The sequence below is a fragment of the Labrus bergylta genome, chromosome 10 (genome assembly GCF_963930695.1).
Source record: "Labrus bergylta chromosome 10, fLabBer1.1, whole genome shotgun sequence".
NCBI classification, from domain to species: domain Eukaryota; kingdom Metazoa; phylum Chordata; class Actinopteri; order Labriformes; family Labridae; genus Labrus; species Labrus bergylta.
In genome coordinates this window covers 7,854,798-7,877,178 of record NC_089204.1, presented here as the reverse complement: position 1 = coordinate 7,877,178, position 22,381 = coordinate 7,854,798, and the positions used below count along the sequence as shown (strand labels likewise).

Here is a 22,381-nt window from a genome sequence, read left to right as displayed (position 1 = left end):
AAAAAATTTAAAAGTCAATTAGGAAATAGAGTCAAAAAGAAAGATAAATACAAATGAAAGAATTAAAAAATATCTGAGAAAAAAATCTAAAAATCAATCAACAGAAAAAAATAACAAACAGAAAAAAAACAGAAACAGAGACAAAGACAACCCAACAAACATTTAGAGGATGGTGGGACGAGCAGTGACAGGGTGCGCTCCCACTCCTACCTGGGAGGTGGAAATGTTTAGGGGTCAGAGAGAGAGGCGGGGTGATCGGCCGGCTGTCGGGCCTGAGCGGGAGGGGGGAGCTCCGGCCGCTCGGGGGGTCGGTGCCTCCATGAGAAGAACCAAGAACAGAACGTAAGCAGGGACACTAAAGAGGGGAGGAACAGCGTGAAGGCTGCCACACACAGGGGGACACACGGGGTCAGATGGACTCTGATTGGCTCTGATAGAGGTTAATGAAGCTGGGTGTGAACATGAAGGTACCAAAGCACATTAAACTAGCAGAGTTAGACATGACAAGGTTAGATGCTGAGTGATCTGGGATGAGTCATGAGGTTTCATGTTAGTCTGATTCACGGCTCAGTTGTTCACACCTCCCAGCTGCAGCATGCATCACAACCTTCTGATGTCAGCCTGACAGTAAACCAGAACCTGCAGAGATCCCTCTGTGTGGATGTAGGATTGTGATTATTAGTCTCTCTCTGGTGGAAAGAGTCTGGATGCTGCTCTCTGACACCTCGGGTCTGACAGTGATCGCATGGAGGGTCCAACACCTTCATTTATAGGAATTCAGTTTGGTGCACTTTGGCGCCCACCAAAGGTCTGCGAGTGCAACTAAACTGTCAAAAATCACACAGCAGCAATGTGCATCTGTTGACAATCAGAGGGCGGAGAAGTGGACAAAGACGTTGTGAGTTGAAAAAGAATCATGTCCACTGATGAAATTCAGTATTATTACAGGATGTAGATCAAATCTGACTCTGCTAGTGTCTACAGCCTGTCGTAAGCTAACTGTTAGCAGGTGGAGTATGTGAATTCAACTGTTACCATGACGACTATGACCCGTTGTTAGCTAACTGTTAGCATGTAGAGTATGTGTATTGAACTGTTACCATGACGACTACAGCCCGTTGTTAGCTAACTGTTAGCATGTAGAGTATGTGTATTGAACTGTTACCATGACGACTACAGCCCGTTGTTAGCTAACTGTTAGCATGTAGAGTATGTGTTTGTGTATTCAACTGTTACCATGACGACTACAGCCGGGGGCTAAATGTCTACATTAGAGAGGCTCATTTATAACATGCTCGCTGAGATAGGTTTGTAAGGTTCAAACATCTGAAGCTAACTTGAAGATGGACGAGGAAAGAGACGACTTTTTGGTGTCAGATGGATTTATTGATTTATTCTTATCAAACCTGAGACGGTTTTTCGTTACTTTTAAATCTAATGAAGATGCTTCATCAACTAGGTGACTAGAAACTGAGCTAACTCAGAGGTGGAGTGTGTGTGTTGGGGGGGGGGTCTGTTTGTTCATGCTTTTCAGTAAAAAAATCACGTCTGCAAAAGTTCGACCAAGACAGGGTGTGAGCGTTCACGATGGCATGATGTGATGATGAGCAATGGTCAAAGATCAGGAATAAAGGACGGGGATGTGAAGGGAGGTGACATCACAGGTGACGATGGAGACGAAGTCTTTCCTCAGGAGATGTGGGGGCAGAGTGGGGGGAGGGGGGGGGCTTACCTTGGCTATGGGGGAGGAAGTGGTGTCTGAAAGGGGAGGTGGGGCGGGAGTCACTATTTCTGGAGCCCACACTGTTACTGCACAGGGAGGAGCAGAGCTTCTGCATGCCTGTCAGAGCCTCTGCAGGGTGGGCGGAGGAGGAGGAGGTGAGGGACGGGGGAGAGGACCCCCGGACCAGGCAGCGGAGGAGGACGGGTTGAGGAGGAGGAGGAGGTAGAAGGTGAAGAGGTGAGGGACAAAAGAAAAGGAATACAGGAAATAAAAGAAACACCCAAAGTGAGAGGTAAGAAAAGTGTTGAGGCCAGTTGACACCAAAGATTTACAACCAGACGAGATGAGCTGCTAGCTTCCTGAAACCTGTGAGGTTACACTGACGGTTTCTGCCTGTGTGGCCGATGTCACCTAAAGCTTCGAGCTGCAGGTTAGTGTGACTGTGTGACCGAGGCGCAGCTGAGTTACACACACATATAAAGAGCAGAGAGGCAGAGACACAGGATGTAGCGTTTGCATCAGCGTCGCCTTATGAGATCGTTCCAAGTCAGTCAGTAGTTACACCTTAAATCTTTCACCCTAGCTCCTGGTAGGTGTGACGTCCTCTGCAAAATGCGGTTGTCATGGTGATGGTGTTAGACTTGGGAGGAGGACGAGGAGGAGCAGCAGAGGGTTTTAGCGTCTGTTTGATGTCAGCTGTGTGTTCTTTGTGATCGGCTACATCCCTCAGACTTTGTTTTTACTCCTGCGTTAGTTCCATGATGAGCCCACATAATTTAATTCGTCCAATCACAGAGGACTGTTGAATGACCTTGTGTTGTAGTTTAGGATTTCACCACTACATGTCACTGTAGATGAAGGCTGTAGGCTTTAGTCATCAGCTCATCATGATGCTTTGTCATATTGCATTGATAAAAATGCTGCTCTCTGATTGGTCACATAAAGTTCAAACCTCATTACTGCCACTATGTTTTGTTAGTGTGGCCGTATCACTGTACTAGTAAAGATTAACCTTACGTCTCCGTGGTAACCAAACAGTGACTCAACTGAAGTTAAGGCCCAATCACACAGAGACAAGGTGCAGCTGCTCCAAAAACACCTGAGCGCATCCTGGGGAAAAAACAGCTGAGAGCGCCTGGGAGACGAATTCAAAAAAGTGTGAACAAATGGAATCTGGCAAACGTAGAGTTCTCGCCGTCGCTTTGCTCTCAGACGAGGAGCGGGAAAATGTGAGGTAAAGCCTCTTCCTTGATTTGATTGGCTGCTTCAGCCAGAAGTGACATTGATGAGCGTTGCGACTCTGCGTCCTGAGCTGACATGTTTTTACTTTTACGCACCATGTCGCTTAGTAGTAGAGAAGAGAAAACAGTGACTATGCTAGCATTGCATTTCTAGCGACATGACTCTGTGTGATCGGTCCTTAGAGCGTAACGAGTTTACACGTCAGGGTTTGGTGTCAACTTCACATCTCGACTTAGGACAGAACTCTCATGTAGCTCCTGCAACAGAACGCAGATGCATTCACCAAAATCTGCAGAAACTTTTGGAGTTGATTTAGTTTTGTCTTCAGAGCGTAACCTCTGTGGCTCAATCTGACAATGAAGTTTACATTTTCTTGTGACAGACTTAAAACTCTCTTCGTTCTTTCTACGGCTGCTGGCGATGTTGAAGGGTTAATTAAAAACAGTGAATCGTACTACCTGTTGAATAATCTGTTCACCTTTTCCCTACGATGATCGAGGACGGTTTAGGGTCATATCAAATCTTTGCTCTGAGCCGACACTTTTCAATCAAACTCTGAGACGGTTTTGTTAAAGGTGCAAAATTGACTTTAAAGTTGTTACTCAGTAAAATGAGGGATTTTCATTTCAAAGTCTTCAAAAGAAAAATAACATAACAACGGGAAGTCAATTTGATGCAGTTCTCCTTTAAACTGAAGAGAGAACCCTTCAGGTGGAGGGTCAGTGAACGCATCACGGACCTGGTCAGTGAACACATCATCGACCTCGTTATCAATCCCTGAAACACTGAAACCGTCTAAGTGTCATCTCTCACCTGGTCTGTGAAAATGCTGAGGGGATCGTGACAAGGTGGGGATGTAACCATGGCGATTATAAACAGGTGATCCTATGGAGCCCTGACTGGTGGACCTCTGGAGGATACGTTCCCTCCTGTCGTACGAGCCCTGACACACACAAACACAAGAACACACACACACAGAGAGATGATTCAACAGGCGGCGAGAAGCAGCACGACGTGTTCTTTATGATGTTTAAAGTCAATACAGATGACTTTAATATGATGACACGCTCACCTCACCAGGGGGGGTCGGCGACATGTTTCTTGAGGACTAAGAGAGAAGCAAACAAAACTGAATTATTTATTTATTTTTGTCTATTTTTTTCCCCTCCAAACGTTTCTTTTTCTGTGCATTTTGACCTTTCGTACACAAACTGCATTTTAGTTCACTGAAAACACTCCTTTAGTAAAACTCCTTCCAGGGTGAAGTTGTTCAGATTTTTCGTTTAAAGGCAGGGTTGGAAATTTTCAAAAAACTAGCATGTGCTTGAAAGTAGCATTCGCTCAGTGCACCGTCTGCACTCACCCCCTCCCCTCTGTGCTCCCTCTAAAGCCACGCCCCCTCACTTACATGCACGAGCGCCGTTGCTCCAGAAGTGGACCTCAGCTCATCTCTTACATTGTGTAGAAACTACGTTGTCTCATGTCTTATTCAGCAGTAAGTAAACTCACAGTATAAACTCCGTCATCGGTGACGCACTTTGAGTGTGGACTAGAGCTCGCAAGAGGTAGAGAACGAGCAGGGAGACAGGGAGGCCTGTGATTGGTTCATCAGATTGGTACCTCGTGGCAGACATTGGTCAAAGTTTTTACAGCTGACAACTGATACAGATGACAGATTTTCTTTGTTCCTTTTTCAGAGAACATGAGTTATTAATTTCTGTCAGGACCTAAAGACAATTTCAACCCAAATCTGAAAAAGTGGATCCGGAGGAAATGACCCACCCTGACTTTAAGGTGTTTCTGTGTAGACGGGGAAACAGAATTTAGTTCTTGTAACATCACGCTGTGCGCCGGTTTCTCCTCCATTTGATGTCATCGTGCGACGCTGTCACTTTAGTTTACGTGAGATTAGTGCGAGGGCAGACAAAACCAAATGTGCTAGCGATGCTAACTGGACTTTTTACACGCTCACACATACACACACAGTTACTCTCCCACTATGCTGACGAGCAGAGACACCTGATTGGCCGACGGAGGTCACAGCTGCTTCATACAACACTCTCACCACACAAACAGATATTTGGACGAGAACCTGGTTGGACAACTTTGAAAAGCGCAAAGCCATTCTCTCCTTTGTGTTTGAAAATTGACCATGACGAGCACACGGTGGCGTTAATCTCACCTTGTCATCAGGTAAAGGGGAGCGCTCCCTCCTGGCAGTGTGGAGCTGTGAGAGACACACAAGTTCAGCTCTGCATCAAAGAAACATCTCTCACAATCAGAACACACACACATTATTGAAACATGAAACCATATTTTCTTCCAGAGTAAGAGCCCACAGCTAAACAGAGGATCATTTGTTGGAATGGTTATCTTGATGCACGGTTCTGTTGGTGCATAAAGATGGCGTGCATGCAGGAGAAGAAGCGTGCAGCCTGTGTGTTTACCTCTCCCACACTCTCCTGTCTCTCGTCCCTCTCTTCCAGGGAGGTGCTGTACAAAGGTTCATAGGTAATAAGATCGGGGCGCTCAATGTCATAAATGGCTTTGACTTTGGGGATGGCAGCTAGGTCTCTGTAATCAAGGATCTCATTGTCTACTTTTGCCTAGGGAGACAAATAAAGACAGACATGCAGACACGCACAGGGATGAATACAGGAGATAGCTTTGGTAGAACTTATTGAGGTATAGCTGCAAAAAAGGGAGAGACAGATCTAAAGGCATGAAGAAGAACTCTGTTCAGTCTCTTACATAGATGGTGTGGCCCGGTGAGCCAGGTATGCTTGAACCAGGTCTGGAACAAATACTCTCGGACGACGACCTCGTAGGCTGTGAGGAAAAACACACACACACACACACACACACAGACACACACACACACAGACACACACAGACACACACACACACGCGTGTCTGTTAGTCAAGGTTACATCAGTGTGTCACTCAGTCTCCCATAATCCACCACAGCTCTCAGCTGATCTATTTTTTTTTATCTATGTTGTGGTATCTTTCTATTTTTTGTAAATTTTTGCAGCAATTTTTGCTGCTGTAAATTTCCCCGTTGTGGGATAAATACAGGATATCTTATCTTAGCACCCTGCCCCCCCTCATGGTGTATCTACACTCTGTATGAGCGATGGGAGGGGGTTACCGCCCTGTGTTTACCTTTCATTAATAATCAGACATACTTTAATGTCGTCTAATGATTCAGTCATTCATTTACAAAATGTGTAAAGTGAATGAGCTGCAGCGCTGTGAGTTCATGTTGTTAAGATGAGATGGAGAGTTTGGATGGCAGCAGCAGCGTGTTTCATTAAATATGAGTTCACTTTGTGCCTGATCTTCTCAATGTGTGCTCGTCTTTGTCTCATGCAACGCTGATATGAGCGAAGTCTACTTGCCTGTTTACACCTGGTGTTAACCGTGCGTTCCATTTGATCTCGGAAGTCAGAAATTTTCGAGTTACCGGTTTGCTACATCATCAGGAACGCCCACTAAAGTCGAGAACTCGAAGAGTCCCGTGTAAAAATCCAACATGGCTGCTGTACGTGCATCAACAGTAAGGTTTAAGCTCTACATTAAAGTGTTTATTAACAGCTCAGTCCTCCGTTTGTGAAATTAAATCGATCACACCGACAGCTTTATCTGTGGACATGTGTCCAGCGCCGAGATCAGAGGTAAATGGAACGCACCATAGAGCCACTATGAGTCAGACTCGTCACACTAGGGCATTTTACATAATTGTAAAATAATGATTTGGAACTAACAAATCGCATTAGTAAGAATTATCGCTGTTAATACGAAAAGTTCTTTATGTAAGCTTCTCACTGATTCTACCTAGAAATGTGGACTCTGTATTTGTGGGTCAGGACTTTCAGCAAGGGAAGTGTTCAGGTATCTGTATCAGACCGACCTGACACAGCTGGACTTCTACTCTTTACAAATCTGCATCATGATGTTTTCATTTCAGCAAACTTCAGAGCCGTTAATCGAGAGCAGATCACAAGAAGATGGCTTTATTTTGTTGTTGTTTATTAAGGCTCATATGGCCGCAGTGTGACAGATAAACTGATGTGTAACTTATAATAAACTGTTGAACTTTACTGAGATTCATCAGATGGGCGGGGCGTCACTTGTGGATTTTAGGGGCCGAGAAAAGACCGTGTTAACGTTGAGGACGTTAACGCTGCATGGAAAAGAAAGTCTTGGCTGGAGGTTTTTCAATGCCAACCGCTTCAGCATGATTACAGAGAAATGAACACCCGTCCCCAGAGGCTGATATCATCTATCAGACGGTTAGAGACGATGTTGGGCAAAGGGTTAATGGCAGGTGTAAACAGGAGCTGAAGGTGTTAAAAACAAGACTGAATGGCTCCTAATGAGACACAGAGAGGGCACTGCAGGCTGTCTCCAGCAGATGGCAGCATACAGTGCAGTGTGTCCAAATGTACATGGAGGAACACAGGATGATGCCATCTCATAGCCAATAGCGAATACAGTACCTGCCTTTGTGTTTTTTGGAGGAATAAGAGGGACGGAGGCAAGAGCTGTGGAGGAAGGGAGAGGGGGGGTTCACAGGACATCACACAGGGTGTCACCTCTGCAGCTCACACACACACACCGACATGTAAATACACACATTCACAGGTAGACTTATAAGCACACTGCAAAGACACACACACTCTCTCACACACACACACACACACACACACACAACATGCAAATGATTCAGACCACAGCAGGTTAAAGTTTAACAGTTAGACAGGAAGCGGTCTGCAGACTCCTCCGAACATGTTCCCAGTAAAACTTTGTCATGAGAGGGGAACAGGAAGTGTCTTTCAGTAAAGAAAAAGTCATGGACATGGAGTCCGAGACGTTCAGATTCCTACCCGCTCCCTGTGTCTCTCCTCTGTTCTCGTCGTGTTTTTGCAGCCGGGATGCCAAACTGTCGACCCTGAGGAGGAAGAGACGGAGAAACACTCAGAACAAAATAATTAAAAATAAAACTCTGTTTTGTATTGTTTCCGTTTAAAGACGATGTTGTCGTCTTGGGTGTTTGTGATTTCACTCTTTTCTGACTGGCTGCTGCAGCAGCGTGTGGATATACTCTAACATCTACTATTGATGTTGATGTTTTATTCTTCAGTTTTTTGTGGCTCTTTTCTAACGTTTAAGTTGTGAAAGATAAGTAGTTAACATGAAACCGTGTGAAACATGTAAAGCAAAGATAGACGGTGACCAAACAAGTCCAACAAAAGGAAAGAAGCTTAAAAGAAATAAGTTTAGTTAAAGGAGCAGTATGTAACTCTAACCCCTAGTGTTTAAAATGGAGACTGCAGTCCAGATTCTAAACATTGTAGAGAGCTATCTCCCCCCCTCCTCTCTAGAGTCCATGCTCATGCAGGTTGCCATGTGGTGGACACTGAAGCTTCAGTGTTTATCCAGCTCTGCATCGGTCTGTAAACCTTTCTGTGTTCTAACCTCTCTCCATTTTTCAAAAGCATCTCCAATATTGATCCTAGTTTGAGCACGTTTCTGCTCGTGGAGCTTATTAGAAACATGCAGAGGCTTTTTAGGTCGAGTACAATCACTTCTATCTGAACCACTTCTCTTGCCCGCTTCCATCACTGCAACACCTGTTGACCTGATAACTGCTCTCATATCGGGCAAACCGAGGGGCGTCCAAAACAGCCATGTGGGGGTGTCTTAAAACCTCCTACCTTCTCTGGTCCAAACAAATCCAGAGCATTCAGGACCAGAATCTAAAGTTAGAAGGAGGACATACTGGCTGCTGCATTGTTGTCAGAGAAGCCAGCACTTCAACATAACATGTTTCCTTAATGTCTGATCATATAGTAAGGTACCTTTATCATTTCAGTCACTACACATCTCACTGATTGGACATTTGATTGTGTAACAAACATGGTGTGAAGATTTTAGTCATGATGATCTTTCAGGTTCAAATGTTGCATTTCAAAATAAATGTGGTGCTTGAATTGCGCTGCAATTCTACACTAAAAAATATAATAAAATAAGTGAGACACAAAACAAAAAGCACAGGGTAACAAGGGTCACTGAATAACTGAAGTATGGAAATAATGCTTATCAGTCACGAGGGCTCAAACAGTTCACCCTGTAGGCAGCACTCGTCAGCGCTGAAAGAATTCATGAGTTCATGTCGTTGTCTTCCTCTCAGTTGTTGTTTTTGCTGCTGAGCAGCAGCAAAAACCCCAAGGCACCGACGGAGACTCAAAGAGAGACAAAGTACAAACACTAACAGATGCATCAAAGAGAACCATCGATGAGTCAAATCTGGGAACCAGTCGAGCTAACAACATCCACATCCTGTAGAATCTGCTTCCAGGTCTTTCCATTTAGATTTTAAAACATTTAAGGACTCCAGCTCCTCGAGCTTTCAGTCGTTCTGAGACAGATTCCAGGCTGAGGCTGCAGAACACCTGAAAGACCTTTTCTTAGTTTCTGTCCCAGTGTTTGGGACATCGAGCGTGAAGAGGTCCTGAGGACGCAAAGAATCCTGACTACTACTTTTCTGCATGACAAAAACACAGAGGTGTGTGAGGGAGCAGACAGCCTTAAAGGTGAACCAGTGTGTGAGCCTACGGGTCGCCAGAGCACGCCATCCTACCCAACAGTCCACCTCACAATGAGTCAGAGCGTTACAGTTTGTTATGAACCTGGAGGGTAGGCTGCATCAACCGTATGAGACATCAGCAGAGTCGCACACAGGGAAGAAAGGTGCAGCAACAAAAAGGTGTTTGGGACGGAGAGCGTAAAGAGGTCCTGAGGACACCATGAAAGAATAGTGAGCACATAAAGCTGTCATCATGATGTTTATGTAAAGCTTTAACTTCCCCTCGAGACCCGCCTGTTGGATCTCTTTTCATTCCTTCTCTCTGTTTGGTCTGACTGTTGATGTTTATTCGGTTGCTGTCTTTGTAAACATCTGTTTTTAAAGGTGCTGTATACATTAAGTTATTACTATTTTCATATTTTCATATTTCAAGATACTGGGCTTGTGGTGGCCCAGTATCTTAGAGAGTCGTTTGACTTCCTCTAAAGTGAAATTATCAAACATTTGATAAAGTCTGTGAAATATTTACAGAGAAGTAAGAAATGAAACACTGAGTCTACAGTGTTGACAGCACGACATGTACGCAGAAATATATGCTGCAAAAATACAACATTTCCTGTTTTTTACCCCCTTAAAAAAAACAGTAAATTTTCATGACAGTAAGAAAAAAGACCCAGGTGTGCTGACTCACCTTGCAGATACATCTCCTCTCCTTCCGTGAACATCTGATTGCACCTGCTGCATCGTGCACAGCTGGGGTGGTAGTGCTTATCTCCAGCCTGAAAAACACAGGGCGCACAAAACAGAGCTGACATCACAGGAAAAATGAAGATCAATGACGCCTGCAGGAAGGGCAAGTGAAGCGGCGCCGCTACTTCCAGGAAATAAGCGCCGGTGCTCTACCTGCTCTCAGACACTTTTATTTCCTTTAACTTGTGAACAAAAGGTCGTTTCATCAGACTCTGTGTGCCGCTAACCACACAAACTACTCCTGATCAAACTGTGGAGCCGGACTGCTGAGGGGGAAAATGTTCAGAAACCCGTCTGCAGGTTTCAGTCAATAAGCTCTTAAAACGTGTTGGAAAGAAAAGTACGACTGTTGTATTAAATAGAAAACTCTGAAAGCCGCCTGTGTGCCTCAGTCACTCTGCCCTCAGAGAGAGTGATCCTCTTTGTGATAACACACACTGCAATCCAATAAAACCTTCTGACAGCTGGAGCACCTGCATTTCCCTCCACGCTGATGAGGCACTTTGTATGCAGAGTGCTCCGTTATAAAGCCGATGTGACTTTGACCGCAGCTGATAAATACCCAAATGAAGTTTCGCCTGCTGTACAACAGTCCTCAGTAACATTTCAGCTGCCAAGTGGCCACTCTCAGATATGGAGACACTGAACAATATTTGCATTTTACTGGAGCAAAAGTCCACATGACGACTACAGCATCGCAGACTCTCAGGGATAATGAAGCATGCAATTAAATACTCTCCCTCTTTCTCTCTGCTTTGAATAGCTGCAATAATTACACCTGCTTTAACAAGCAACTCACGTTACTCGCTCAACCTAGCTGCAGTCCCTCCAGTGTCCACAAGAGGCTGCCTCCAACAGTGAGTCAATCCCCACAAAACTCTATGATAAATGTCCAACTTCAGGGCCCTAGCGGTTAGGTCGTGCCACCAAGCAGACGGCCCAGGTTCAAGTCTGACCTGTGGCTCTTTTCCGCACTTACTCCTCTCTTCTACTCTGACTATGTTCTTTCAAAATAAAAGCACAAAGCCGAAAAATATTTTCCATCTTTAGGGCATGTGTCCATTGATGGCACTTTGAAAGCCCTAGTTTTTGTGTTTACATTATATTCAGGCTTAAAGGGATGTTGAATGAGGGGGCGTGGCCTCTTTGAGTGACAGGTGGGAGCTGCTCGCTGTCTGCTAGGTGTCAATTCTAGACTCTGGTGGGGCGGGCAAAAAAAAAAAGGGGCTCCTCCAACCAGCGTTTATATAAGTTAGTTATAAGAAGTTATAAGAAATTTAAATATAACTCCTCTTCATTTTCCTTCAGTGACTTTCACTGTCGGACATTTTCAAAGTAAAAAGGCATGTGATGCTTGGTAGAGCAACAAGATGCTGTCAGATGGGGCGACCTCAGGGAGGTTTCCTACCGTCAATGCAAGCTTTGCACCTATTGTGCCGCTGCTCCTTTGGGGGCCCTAAGCAGTTGCCTGCCTTGCCTGGTGACAGCGCCTCTGTGTATGCTAGGTGTCCCCTCAGATAATTCAGTCCCTGACCTTTGAACTCTGGGCCATGTTTGTGCTGTTGGATGAACATGATGGTTAAAAAGCTTTAAGGATAACTTAGCGTTTGCAGGTTATTTTTTTCTCTACAGCTCCGCCCTCTCGTCCAAATATGGTCATTCATGGCTCTAGAAAACCAAAACACAAAACTGCCAATCTTCACACACACAGTCGACAAACCGGATGGTGACGTCATGGTGGTTTGGTCCGTTATTTTTCCAGTCGGCATTCTTGGGTGGCTGATCAGACGGTCTGATCTGTTGGCAGCGGCTCAGGGTGAAACGCTGAAGCCATTCCCCATTGTCACAAAGATCTGCCTTAGTGCTGGATTACTGTAAGCCTGGGGGGCTCGCTGTGACATTTTCATACCACTAAATGACACATAACTCTGCGTCTGATTGGATCAACGTCTGCCGAACAGACAGGCGAGCGTGAGCGCGAGGACAGGAGAGGGCGGGGGTAATGTTTGACAGGAACTCAGCTCAGATCAAATTACAAACACGTTCAAATAAATAATGACCGCTTCTCAACATCCAATCAAATAAGCTCTTTGATGTCATGTTGGTGTTTATTTCCTGAGATGGGCGGACCTTAAAAATCAGCTGAGAATTAATCTTTTCATTATCTGCTGTCATGTCAGGAGTCTGTTTGGCTCCAGGATTCTGAGATTACACGAGAGATTATCGAACTACATTTCACGATTCCCTCCAACGCACTTCAAGTGTGTTCCCCGCTTCAGACGGCGTGCAAATAAATAAAAACAAGAAACTCACAAACATTCGATTTCTGTTGCCATGGGATCAAAAAAAGTTGTCAGTAAATTTAGTGCATCAAAAATAAGAGGCCAATCAGAGTGATGTGTGTGTGTGTGTGTGTGTGTGTGTGTGTGTGTGTGTCTGTGTGTGTGTGTGTGTCTGTGTGCGTGTGTGTGTGTGTGTCTGTGTGTGTCTGTGTGTGTCTGTGTGTGTGTGTGTGTGTGTCTGTGTGTGTCTGTGTCTGTGTGTGTGTGTGTGTGTGTGTGTCTGTGTGTGTGTGTGTGTGTGTGTGTGTGTGTGTGTGTGTGTGTGTGTGTGTGTGTGTGTGTGTCTGTGTGTGTCTGTGTCTGTGTGTGTGTGTGTGTGTGTGTGTCTGTGTCTGTGTGTGTGTGTGTGTGTGTGTCTGTGTGTGTCTGTGTCTGTGTGTGTGTGTGTGTGTGTCTGTGTGTGTGTGTGTGTGTGTGTGTGTGTGTGTGTGTGTGTCTGTGTGTCTGTGTGTGTCTGTGTGTGTGTGTCTGTGTGTGTGTGTGTGTGTGTGTGTGTGTCTGTGTCTGTGTCTGTGTGTGTGTGTGTGTGTGTGTGTGTGTGTGTGTGTGTGTGTCTCACCTCCAGCACCTTCCCTGTGATGAACTGATGGCACGCCTCACACTGAACTCCAAAGTGGATCTGGTAGTCCTTCTCACAGTAGGGGGCGCCGTCCCTGAGCGGGGAGGAGATGGTTGAACACCAGAGCTTTCACAGTGAAGCATCATATTGTGGTCGTTATGGTAACTATGAGCTCCTTACTTGCTGATGTACTCCCCGGTCAGCACTTTGCTGCAGGCCTTACACTTAAAGCAGCCGAGGTGCCACTGTCGGTCCAACGCTAACAGAGCCTGCCCGTTCTTAATGTCTCGACCACATCCTGCACAATCTGCACAGAGCAAAGAGGCATGCGTTAAAACCACAAAGAGAACACCTGCAGACTGAGATAAAGCTGCTTTTAGGGTTAGCATGTAAAAACTCAGCCTGAACTGGATCACAGCGTCATGAAGGTCTACATTATATAGACATCCTGTCAGTTCCGGTCCCAGACACTAGGGGGTGATAGAGGGTAACTATGCTCTGATAGCTGCCTCTTTCCATCATCCACGCCTCTCTTACCGCAGCTTTAAAAGCTCCTTCCACATCAAAGTGGCGTCCCGAGGCTCTTAAAGTGTGAGAGGTCGATTTCTAAAAGAACAATCATCTTGTCATCTCTTCTTTAATGAATGGAGGATGAAAGTAACACAGAGCCCTCCGCAACCACGGGGGACGATAACTACGTAAGGCATATCGAGGCAGCCAGGATGACGTGAGGAGTATCAGCATGCCTTATTTATGGGTGACCTTGTCTAAAAGCTCTTCAAATGCCAACAGAGAGACCATGTGGGGGGGAAGGGGGGGGGGGGCAGGAAGAGGAGGAGAGGGGAGAGAAGGAGGGAGGATGAGAGGAGTTGGTGAAGGAGAGGTTTGCGGGCTGCACACACCCAGCTCCACAGGAAAGAAATGTATGGCCATGCATTATTCAGAGCAAGTCTTCTCGGCGTTATTCATAACGGAAGACAGCCGGTCGATCTCTGCTGCGTTTAGAGAAGATCGAGGCGGAGGAACTCCCTGAATGATACCTCGGCTTCACTCAGTGATTTCAAGCAGAACAAAGCTGCAGGAAAACTACTCATAAAGTCTATTCTGCTTCACTGTACTGATACCATTTTCATATTTTACACATCAAGTTGTTTGTCAGGAGGAGCTGGAAGAGAAGAATGATACTGCTACAGCAAGCTAATTAGCTTAGCTTAGCAACAACTACTGTAAGGGGGGGAGCAGTTGTCCCGGCTCAGATTAAAGTAACAAAGGTCATGATCCCTGAGAATCACCCTAACCTTTCTCCCTCCCCCGGCGCCCCCTGACATCATGAGAAAGGGATGGTCTTCCTGTGCCTTTAACATGTGAGGGTGTGTGTTATAGATGATACTCACTGCTGGAGCCCAGGATGTCCTTTGGTCCCGGAGACATGGGCTCCACACAGTACTGACACAGACAGTCCTTCCCGTTAAAGGTCACCCTGTCCCCAGCGGGGAACGGTCGTCTGGAAGCAAAAGCGACAACAACAATCAGTCAACAGGACAGGAGCAGTGGCTGCTGGGTAAGTGTTTATGAGCTGGGCCTGATGATGTGGATGTGTGTCAACACTGTGAGCCTGAGGACGACGTTCAGTCTGATGATTCAAACGTGACAGACGGCAGCGTACTGTACGCTGTCTCCAGGAATTACTGCAGCTGTGACTTTGTCTATCAGCAGAATGATATGATATGAAACAATAAGACATGATGTATAAGATAGGATATGATGTAATGTGATAGGGTGAGGTACAGTACATAACTTTATGATGTATTTTTATTGTTCTTGTGGGAAACATTAAGTTTCCTCCTAAGCATCAATAAAGCACTTATTTATCACTTCTTGCAGGATGTTACACCTGTTAAATGTTCCACAGATTGAGCATCAACACTAAGTGTGACGAGAGAAGAACAAAGTTTCAGGAGTTGACTCTGCAGTGTCGGAGATCTTGGTCTAATTTTACAGATTTGATGGAAACCAGAAATTTGTTTTTGGCACAGATTCAATCAGGGGGACGGAGCTCGGTCTGTGTCCTCTTTACATTTCATTATTATTGACCCAGTTCACTTTTCAGGCCTCCTTTACTGTTTTCTTGGTTTTAGTCCAGCATGTATCTCTTTAAATCACTAGAGTTAAGTCTCTTTGGGTCGAGCTGTGTTTTATCAACATGTATGAGTGTATCGTATAATGAGTGTGTGTGTGTGTGTGTGTGTGTGTGTGTGTGTGTGTGTGTGTGTGTGTGTGTGTGTGTGTGTGTGTGTGTGTGTGTGTGTGTGTGTGTGTGTGTGTGTGTGTGTGTCTTACTTGCAGATGGTACAGACGAAGCAGGCGGGGTGGTACGTCTTGCCTAACGCAGTGACCACCTCGCCCTCCACAAAGTCCCCGCAGCCATTGCAGCGGGTGCCGTGCATGCGTTGGTAGTCCAGCGTGCACAGATAATCTCCATTCTTCATGAAGAAGCCCCCCTGAGCGAGGTCACAGCCGCACACTGTAAGACACACACACACACACACACACACACACTGATGAGTCAGGTCATTCAGCGCTCTGCCTGTTTAACACATAAAGCATCCACCCTTTAAGCAACCCAGCTCCTCCACGCATCAATGGTTAATCCTGAGACGTTCGCTGAATGCGTGGACGGCTGCTGTGGATGAATCAGCAAGAAATACAACTTCACATCTCTGTGCTTTACAATGTGAAAGACATAGTGAGATCCTTTCATCAGCAGCATTCACGGTATAAAAAGCAAACCCTGAACCCTCTCTGTTTGGGATCATGTCAATTAATCTGCATCACTTCTGCAAGGTCTTTCTTTGTCAGCTTGAAGGTAGACCGATCAGTGTTTTAATTGTGCAGCTCAGGAAGTGGCCTTGATCTGTTTCTGAAGATAACTGGCTCCAAATACCGAACACAACTCTGTCAGTCTCCATTAGGCTTCCTTCCATTCATGTATGACCTCGTCAACAACACACACATAGAAGACCAGAACAGAAAGAATTGTAGTAACAGAACAAAGGAGAGATTGGGATATTTTAATGTTGCTGTGAGCTTATCTTCTGATCACATCAACTCATGATTATATTTAAAGGAGCAGTATGTCGCTCTGACCCCTAGTGTTTAAAATGGGTACTGCAGTCTAAATTCTAAACATTGTAGAGAGCTGTCTCCCCCCCCTCCTCTCTAGAGTCGATGCTCATGCAGGTCACCATGTGGTGGACACTAAAGCTTCAGTGTTTATCCAGCTCTGCATCGGTCTGTAAACCTTTCTGTGTTCTAACCTCTCTCCATTTTTCAAAAGCATCTCCAATATTGATCCTAGTTTGAGCACGTTTCTGCTCTCGGAGCTTATTAGAAACATGCAGAGGCTTTTTAGGTCGGGTACAATCACTTCTATCTGAACCACTTCTCTTGCCCGCTTCCATCGCTGCAACACCTGTTGGTTTGACCTGATAACTGCTCTCATATCTGGCAAACCGAGGGGCGTCCAAAACGGCCGTGTGGGGGGTGCCTTAAAACCGCCTACCTTCTCTGGTCCAAACAAATCCAGAGCATTCAGGACCAGAATCTAAAGTTAGAAGGAGGACATACTGGCTGCTGCATTGTTGTCAGAGAAGCCAGCACTTCAACATAGCATGTTTCCTTAATGTCTGATCATATAGTAAGATACCTTTATCATTTCAGTCACTACACATCTCACTGATTGGTCCTTTAAAGAAATATAGCAAAGAGATATTTCACTTTGACATATTGCAGGCTGGTTAAGGATCTGTGGCTCTTCACTTTGAGGCTTGTCCTGTATGAAACACAAGAGCTTTGACAATGTGTCATACACTCCAGAGTGTCAATAGTAGAGAGAGTATTAGCCACAGGAGATGTCGGTCAGCTCGGCCCGTTTAAGGAGAGGCCGGCGGGAGTGAAGCTAGGCTAAATGTTCCTCCACCTGCAGCAAACTGATCGGCTGTTTGGGTCTGCAGGCCTCGAAAGAGACAACAAATAGAGAAATAATTATATGACAGGCCGTCCACTGTGGATACAAGAGGAACTATCCCTTTAAGCAGTAAAGATCACATGAGCCACGTCGGCGCCTGGGAATATAACGGCCTTTAGGAAAAGCCACAGCTCAGACAGACAATATGACATCCAATATAATGTGTGAGGAGGCTGCACCTAATCATTCTTACGCAATGAGCCAGGCTAAATCCTGAGGATGAATGGGAGTGAGAGCGGGACGGACTCAGGTTTAATTGCATTAAGGCTCAGGGGTGATGAGATTAGCTTGTAAACTAACGGAGCGAGAGAAGAGTAGCCTGTGAGGTCCAATGACGGCCATCACTTTTTTTTTTTAAAGACGCGTGCATTTAAAGAAACCGCATTTCTGGAAAGTTATTGAGCAAACACACGAGTATGAAATCAGAGTGAATGCATATTTGACTTTTTTTATTTCACACCCCAGAGCTGTTGTTTTGGATTCACTTGCCAAGTGACACTTTAACCTTTCAGTGCTGATAAGCACCGTGAACCTGGCGTGAAAACAACAGATGATTAATTCTAGTCCTCCTCCTGGTTGGAGACTGACAACAGCACATTTAAAATTAGTGAGTCCTGGAACTCTTCGGGCCGTTTAATCTGTCTGCGTGTCTGCTTTGGCGACGGCTATCTCGTTTGCACACACAGAAGGCATTTATATCCACTTGTAAAGGACAGAATTAGGTGTTAATCTCAGTGTTTGTGTGTGTTATTCTGGGCCTTTGGTGAACTAAGCTAACCTTATAACAGCACTCCAGTCACAGATTAACCACAAGGCCTTCAGCTGGTCCAAAAACACGAGGGGACTGACTGGGCGGCTGCATCACGATTTAGCAGGAAATGCATCAGTGATGTAGTAAGAGCAGAGGGATTGTAAGTGCTGCAACTTTTCATAACAGTCTGGATGGTTCTTTAATTAACGTGCAAGCCTGAAAGGTGAAGAGGAGTCGTGACATCATATTTCTATCTTGTTGTGGACTCTACCTTTAAGACATACTGTGTTGCTAAGTTACTTGGGGAGTGATGTCACTAGACCTTGTTTTTAGCCTTGAAGATAGTTTTAGCGGCGCTTCTGCCTGTAAGCTCCTACTTTCTTTATGGCTCTAAGTTTATCAGGGATGTGAGGGTTTGTGTGGGTCCCTTATGTCTGATAAAAGACGCACTGACCCGAACCGTTACATCTGATACAAGACTCTAAAACGTTGGTGCTATTCGAGTTCAAATCAAACGATACTGAAACCACTGCAACAACAAAAGAAGTCCAAGGCACCAAATATTTGTTAATTTCTTGATTGATTTTCACGGTCACATATTATTTAAAAGCCACTTCCCCATGTTCCTCTAACTCTAACATGTGTCTCTAGTCTGTCTACAAACCCCCCAATGATGAGGAAAGTGCATCCTCTCCGTCTTTTGCCCGCTCCACTTTTCAGAAAATGTGTGCTCAAACAGGCTGTTTGGAGATTTTCCCTTCATGACATCACAAAGGGCAGTAACCCCTCCCCTAGGTGGGTGAAACTCCCACAGCTAGGTGTTTGTTCTGCCCTCTGAGTCTGCCTTCTCACTGTAAACAATAGGACATGGAGCGAGAAAGCCTGAGACACCCAAGCCCTTCCAGAGAGGGGGCGTGGTCAGACACAGCTCATTTACATATTTAAAGGTACAGACACAGAAACAGCCTGTTCTGAGCAGGGCTGAAATAGAGGGGTTTATAGGCATGATCAAATACAGGATCGGAGTGGATCTAGAACAAGACACTTCACACACATGTTTTGAGGAGCTCTGAGACTTATTCAAACTGGTTGAAGATGAGGAGAATATGTCAACTTTAAGACCAAGAATTGCAGGCAAACTCCTGCACTGTCTGAACTGTCCAAATACGTTTGTAACGATTTGATACCAAAATGTTTTGATTGATTCACTAACAATTCTTTAGGACATGATAAATCATTAAAATAACACGTGGTATCAAAAAATGTAGAAGGATTGAACATTTTGACGACCTTATCGGGACTTGTTCTGCTCATATCTTACTCACTGGGACGATCTTCAGACACGTGTGGATTAATAAGTTGTTTGGCTGCACATTTATATTTTGCCGTCAGATATTGGACTCTAATATTCCTGCACTTTATCGCACTACTTCACAGGAGAGGAAGATATTTAATAAACACACAGCTGCAGTCGGCTCTGGCTTCATGTTCTGCATGAAAGGAAGCAAACGTCCTATTATTATGACAGCATCAAAATTAGCTCTGAATGTTAAAACCTCACACCTCAGCAGCCAGTTTTCACACTCAACGCCCACGTTTCTCTCCACTTATTCAGACGAAACACTTGTCCAAGCTGTCGGAGGATTCATTTCTAAATCGTAAACAACTGATTTTGAAGACGGGTCTTTTTTAAGAACAATCTTTGTCTCACATGGAGAAGGACCGAGCCAAATCACAAGTAGTAAACACTGTGACACCTACCGTACACCTGATATCTAATAACAAGAAACTCATTCAGATATTAAGGAGTAGTGCAGCATTGAACGGGCTCTCATGCACGATGGTGTGATGCTGCTGCACCACACAAGACGTGATGTCGTTACAGGATGATGAAAAGTCAACACGCTTTGAAGTCTCACGTCTTCAGGAAACTGCACAGTGGCGAGCGTGCTGTACACATTTCATGTAAATGAAACGAGGTGACACACAAATTACAGCCTCTTACATTTAGTATATTAGAGTCAAGCTCTGTTCAGAATGTGACTCTGACTTGTTTGTGGGGTTAAAGGTCTCAACATTATTTATGATGATGATGGTAATGACGATGGTTTTGTTGATAACGGCGACTTTTAAGATGGTTTCTATACTGATTAGAGCTCTCAAGAACTGCTGTGCTTTGCCTCTGTGCAATGCCTGTCAGCACCTGTGTGTCCAATCGGACTCAAAGCTGATCGTTTGCACTTACTGACATTGTTCCCTTTTTTCTAGATCCTTGCTTGTGTTGTACTTACTCTCTGATGTACGTCACTTTGTAAATGTCTGCTAAGTGAATTGTAGAATTGTTACAGGCAGCTCATGCCTGTTTTTGGGCAACGTTTATGAAAACTGCTGACCCACCCCCGCCAAACTGTACCTCAAAATCACAAACCTTTTATACATTTTCATCATCGGGGTCTTTTCTAAAAGGTTTACCAACATACAGCAGGGTAGAGTCACTCTCTTTAGATATTTGTCTATTAAAGTATAAACTCTATGAATGACCAGAAAAACACAAAATTTGAAAATATATTCCAATTGTTTGACTTTCTGTTGGGTCTCAGTCCTTACTGATTTACACTTCATTAAATCCACGCTGTCAAATATGTTGTAGGTTTGCATTTCCCTGTGCCTTCGCAGAAGCCGATGCACATAGCCTGAGCTGCACCTCCTTAATAAATGAAACTATGCATCAAAATAATGCCGAAGTCCTGGGATTGGTCCGCTGGGTAGCATCATATTTCCTGCAATTAAAACATTTACAGTATCACTGCTGTTTCCAAAATTCATCAAAAGGCGCTACAAGCCGGTATCATCAACTGCTGAACAATATTCATCAGCTCCTACTCCTACAGAATACATTCGGTTGTAGTTCATCGAGTGTCCACTAGAGGCTGGTCGCGAGAAGCTCATCAGGTAAAATGTCCTGTGGCACTTTAATGATAATAAAGTTTCAATTCTATTAAAGGAACAAATATTAAAAACTCAACATATCAACAGGTTCCTCACTTTGGTTTTGTGTTTGCAGCCTCTTAACTGACTCTCCTACAAGTGGACCCTCGGTCAGGTGAGAGTAAGCTTACCTTTACAGGTGAAGCACTTGAGGTGAAAGTGCTTGTTCTGCACGCGCAGCACCTCGCCCTTACATGGCTCCCCACACTTGTAGCACTGGATCAGGGGCTTCTCTGAGGAGTGGTGGTGTGTGTCCTGCGCATGAGCCACTGCAAGAGAAGAGACGCCGACATTAGGACTGAACCGTAAGGCGGATGAGTCATCGTGGTCACTGATCGTGGTCGTCACTGCAGCTTTTTCTAACGAAGCTTTTTAAGCTGCGTTCATGTGAGGACACGCGCTGCACCGGGACCTGCGGCAGCATCACACACACACACACACACACACGCACACACACACGCACGCACGCACACGCACACACACACACACACACACACACACACACACACACACGCACACACACACACACACACACACACACAGAGCCGAGATAAAGAGCCTCTGCTGAGAGGCTGTTAGAGTAAAAAAAGAACAACATTGAGCAGGACAGCTCTACTTCTGATTCTCAGCCCAGATTGTCTCCTCAGAGAGCGCAGCCTAAAAATAGTGCGTCTGATCAGAGGATGGAGGGTTTAAACGTTGAGGGCAGCAGGGACGTAAACAGAGAGGGTATCGATCCGATCACGGTCATTACTGAGTTATTATTCTTTCATCGACAAAAACTAAACTATCAGAGGCCTTTTGCTTCCACAGCTTTGTTTATGTACCCAAAAGGGAGGCGGGTCCAGAGAGGCGGCTTAAGGTGCGTTCCCTTTACCTCTAAAGTGGGATGTCCGAGCTGGGAATGACGTCACACCTGAGTTGACCACGTTCCAGTAATGAGTTGGAGACAAGTCGGCGAGGCAACACTTTGTCTCAGAATTCTGTCTGAGAAAAAAGTCAAAACTAGAAAAATGTTTACTTCAGGGTCTCTAATCCTCACAAACAAAAAAAATGTAAAGATTTGAGAGATTATTTGAACTCTGCACATTTTGCATTATGTGTCATAAAACTTCAAATTAACAGTTTCAAGAAAACAGTCCTCTCCTTCCCCCGGCACATTTTCATCATGTTTTTCACTGAAAAATAATGATGCAACCACGGGACATCAAATGTAATGATGAATGGTGTTAAAGACAGACTTAGGTTTCAGCTGCACACAGAATGAAGTCTCCAGCTTTTCAAGATGCTCATTTTTAGATTAATTTAGTCAGAATAATGTTAAATATAATTCCTCTGCTGTCAGGAGGATCGTTATCAAAGGGTTAATAAAAGGTCTTATTATAAAAAAAACATATAAGTGACTAA

At 44.8% G+C, this 22,381-nt stretch overlaps 1 protein-coding gene across 13 annotated transcripts in view; it reads right to left on the bottom strand.

The window, feature by feature from the left end:
* The window catches only part of ablim1a (actin binding LIM protein 1a), a 56,219-nt gene that overhangs the window by 9,847 nt on the left and 23,991 nt on the right, over positions 1-22,381 (bottom strand). For 9 of the 13 annotated variants that reach the window (XR_010667025.1, XR_010667021.1, XR_010667017.1 and 6 more), the window contains exons 2-15: positions 21,106-21,243; positions 15,549-15,732; positions 14,603-14,712; positions 13,389-13,515; positions 13,209-13,302; positions 10,249-10,336; positions 7,855-7,919; positions 5,717-5,794; positions 5,413-5,571; positions 5,148-5,192; positions 4,038-4,073; positions 3,779-3,908; positions 1,733-1,852; positions 211-315 (exon numbers count right to left, since the gene is read on the bottom strand). Coding sequence is in view for 1 of the 13 variants with exons in the window: in XM_065959404.1 (XP_065815476.1) it covers positions 3,779-3,908; positions 4,038-4,073; positions 5,148-5,192; positions 5,413-5,571; positions 5,717-5,794; positions 7,855-7,919; positions 10,249-10,336; positions 13,209-13,302; positions 13,389-13,515; positions 14,603-14,712; positions 15,549-15,732; positions 21,106-21,243 (1,254 nt within the window). In the remaining 12 variants the exon portion in view is untranslated. The remainder of the gene's footprint in view (positions 1-210; positions 316-1,732; positions 1,853-3,778; positions 3,909-4,037; positions 4,074-5,147; positions 5,193-5,412; positions 5,572-5,716; positions 5,795-7,854; positions 7,920-10,248; positions 10,337-13,208; positions 13,303-13,388; positions 13,516-14,602; positions 14,713-15,548; positions 15,733-21,105; positions 21,244-22,381) is intronic. The other 4 variants (XR_010667020.1, XR_010667026.1, XR_010667022.1 and 1 more) reach the window with 3 other exon arrangements.